This window comes from Ursus americanus, chromosome 14 (assembly GCF_024610735.1).
Source record: "Ursus americanus isolate L20-20 chromosome 14, mUrsAme1.1.p, whole genome shotgun sequence".
NCBI classification, from domain to species: domain Eukaryota; kingdom Metazoa; phylum Chordata; class Mammalia; order Carnivora; family Ursidae; genus Ursus; species Ursus americanus.
This window is the reverse complement of record NC_142140.1, coordinates 48281831-48285327: the sequence shown is the minus strand read 5'-3', so window position 1 is coordinate 48285327 and position 3497 is coordinate 48281831. Positions and strand designations below refer to the sequence as shown.

Below are 3497 nucleotides of genomic sequence, written 5' to 3'. Positions count from 1 at the left end.
AAAACTGAGAATTCAAGGAACATTATATATTATATTCTTTTATGTTTTTGACTTTGGTAATTTAATTATCAATCTATCTTGACATCATTAATGATTGCAATGTTTTATCCTATTTCAGTTCATTTTGGATTTTCATACAAATTTGCCTGGGACAGGTATTTTGAAACTACTCATTTTATGTTTTAACCAGGTTTTGTGATCCCTTCATACTTTCCATTCTATAACTTTTCATATTGTAGGTCTTTATATATTAAATGCATAAATCCACAGAACTTAGTGAAAACAACAAGTGTGAACAAAGAAGACAAAGTCCCTGCACTTTGAATCATGAATCGTACCAGTGATGACAGAGAGCAATGCATTAAGTGTGTGTATGATATGTTGTCCACAGACAAAATGATATGAAGCAAATTATTGAGAACAAAAAGATAGAATTGTCATGGTGTGGGCAGGATTTACAGACCAATGTCTGGGGACGCCTTTGCACATTGGATGAAATCCAGAATGAGGGTTAGAGTGTGCCCATTGGGATTGTCAAAGGAGAGATCAATACACAAAGCCCAAGAATGTCAGTAAGTGATGCCATGGAAGAAAAGGGAGGGGCTAACCTCATCTCCTTTCAGACCCCATAGAAATGAACCGGCCAAATAATGATGCAGGAGATACAGGAAAAATAAGTCTTCTATGTTGGATATAAAAATGCCCAACTTTTGTTGTATTGTGTATACTTTCTTTTGTGAAGTGTTGGTTAATCCATTTTGTCATTTTCGGGGGTTTACACTATTAATACATATTTATTTATATATATATATATATATATATAAAATTTATCCATGGGAGACTTAAGAATTGGCAATTCTGCACTTTGCAGGAGAAAGATCAGTGATCTGGCTACTTGGGTTAGATCCATTCCCAGCATAACCAGGATGGTGGGGCTGAGAAAGACAGGGGAATAACACCACATAGGGGGCCATGGTGTCCTGTGTGTGTGTGACTTTAGAGTGTAAGAAGTCCCCACAACAAGGTGCCAGGACTCATGAACCCCAAGGTGATACAACACAGGGGCCAGAACTTGATCAAGAGAGGCCACTCAAGAGGAGATCTGGTTCCATTCACGGGAGGCCTTTGCAACACAATGAACACAGAGGGAGAGGCAGTGTGGACAAGGAAGTCCCTGTGCCTTAAGGGTTCAGAGGTAGCAGAGAGGCCACTTCCCTCCTCAGCATGTCTGACAGTGTCTCTCCTCAGTCTCCCTCCTGTTCATTCCCCCTGCAGCACTGATTTTGCTTCTTTGAATTGAACCTTGGAAACAAGTACCTTCCTCAGGGCCTTTGCACTGGCCATTCCCTCTGCTGGGCCCACACTTCCCCCATAATCCTTGATCTGCCTCCATCTCTTACTTGAGGTCTGTGTTCCAATGTCACAATGTTTGCAGAACTGGCCTCCATACCCATGAAAATAGCATGCCCCTTTCACTCTCTACTTTATCCCTGTTTTCATATTACCACCTGCCACATCACAAATGTAATTAATTTTCTTATTTGTTAATTTATTCTTTCTCTGTCATTGAGTGATAGGGATTTTTTTTTTCTCTAGCACCTTATACTCCTTGCCTATAGAATTCCTAAAACATTGCCAACACTCAATTTATATATCTGAAATTGGGAATAATATTTTTAATTAAAACTGAAGGATACATGGCCTTTTGGGGAAAAAAGGGGTTGGAAAAAAATCCATTACTCTCCTGATATATGGGATTCATTGAAGGGGACCAGATGCATGCACGACATATTAAAATGAACTTCTAGACTACAAAATTTAAAAAGTAGCATTGAAATTTGTGACTAATACAAGTTTGTGTTAGAATTAGTCATGCATTTTGCTTCCTTCCTTGAAGTCAACCCCACCACATGGGACCAGGCAATGACACCCAAATTTCAGAGTTTCTTCTTCTGGGATTATCAGAGGAACCAGAACTGCAGCCCCTCCTATTTGAGCTTTTCCTCTCCATGTACCTGATCACTGTGTTTGGAAACCTGCTCATCATCCTGGCCATCAGCGTGGACCCCAACCTCCACACCCCCATGTATTTCTTCCTGGCCAACCTGTCCTTTGTAGACATCTGTTTCACCTCTACCACCGTCCCCAAGATGCTGGTGAATATACAGACACAGAACAAAGTTATAACCTATGCAGGCTGCGTCACACAGATTTATTTCTTTATACTCTTTGCTGTTTCAGACTTTTTCATGCTGAGTGTGATGGCCTATGACCGGTTTGTGGCCATCTGTCACCCCCTGCACTACACGGTCATCATGAGCCCCCAGCTCTGTGCACTGCTGGTTCTGGTGTCCTGGATAGTGTGTATCCTGAATTCCTTGTTACAAAGTTTAATGATGTTGCGGCTTTCCTTCTGTTCACACTTCCACATCCCCCACTTTTTTTGTGAACTCAATCAGATGATCCAACTTGCCTGTTCTGACACCTTTCTTAATAACTTGGTGATGTATTTTGCAGCTGTCCTGCTGGGTGGGGGTCCTTTTGCTGGGATCCTTTACTCTTATTCTAAGATTGTCTCCACCGTACATGGAATATCGTCAGCCCTGGGCAAGTATAAAGCATTTTCCACCTGTGCATCTCACCTCTCAGTTGTCTCCTTATTTTATTGCACAGTCCTGGGAGTGTACCTTAGCTCTGCTGCTCCCCAGAGCTCCCATGCAAGTGCAGTGGCCTCGGTGATGTACACGGTGGTCACCCCCATGCTGAACCCCTTCATCTACAGCCTGAGGAACACAGACATGAAAAGGGCTCTGAAAGCACTCTTTGGGAAGGAAACACTACATGACCAATTGTCAAAGGACTGAACACTTGCCTACAATTGCTTAACCTCAGTTTCCTGAGCAAAATTTTATTGTATAGATGTTTGCATTCATTTCCTGCTACTACGTAAAATGATTATGTTAGTGTTTTAATACACATTTATGTTCTTAGCAGTCAGGGAATCAGGAGTCTGAAATGACACTCATCGGGCTAAAAACATTTCCATTTGCAAGACTTGGTTCATTCTGGAGGCTACCGGGAAGAATGTACTTTACCATTCCAAGATCAAAATATAGTGCAAAATATGTCTAAATGTATTTCTTACTTTTTTTTAAGATTTTATTTATTTATTCAACAAAGATAGAGACAGCCAGTGAGAGGGAACACAAGCAGGGGGAGTGGGAGAGGAAGAAGCAGGCTCATAGCGGAGGAGCCTGATGTGGGGCTTGATCCCATAACACTGGGATCACGCCCTGAGCCGAAGGCAGACGCCCAAATGCCGTGCCACCCAGGCGCCCCTGTATTTCTTACTTTAACAAATGCTTCACAGGGAAGGACTAAATGACAGGTCTTAATTTACAAGAATGATATTCCTAATTGTTTGGCAAATGAGTCCTGCCGCTGAGGTAGGTAGTGGTTCAAGGTTCATACCAAATAAACAGTTGTCCTCATTGTTG

General features: G+C 41.8%; 1 protein-coding gene across 1 annotated transcript; it reads left to right on the top strand.

The window, feature by feature from the left end:
- Positions 1-1910: 1910 nt before the first annotated feature.
- On the top strand, positions 1911-2864 carry LOC123796417 (olfactory receptor-like protein OLF4). Its single transcript, XM_045803892.2, has one exon. It carries the CDS (start codon positions 1911-1913, stop codon positions 2862-2864), a length of 954 nt encoding a protein of 317 aa, XP_045659848.2.
- Positions 2865-3497: the final 633 nt, after the last annotated feature.

What these genes read in the sequence shown, in the direction of transcription:
- LOC123796417 (XM_045803892.2), top strand. Translation starts at nt 1,911, where the DNA reads ATGGGACCAGGCAATGACACCCAAATTTCAGAGTTTCTTCTTCTGGGA.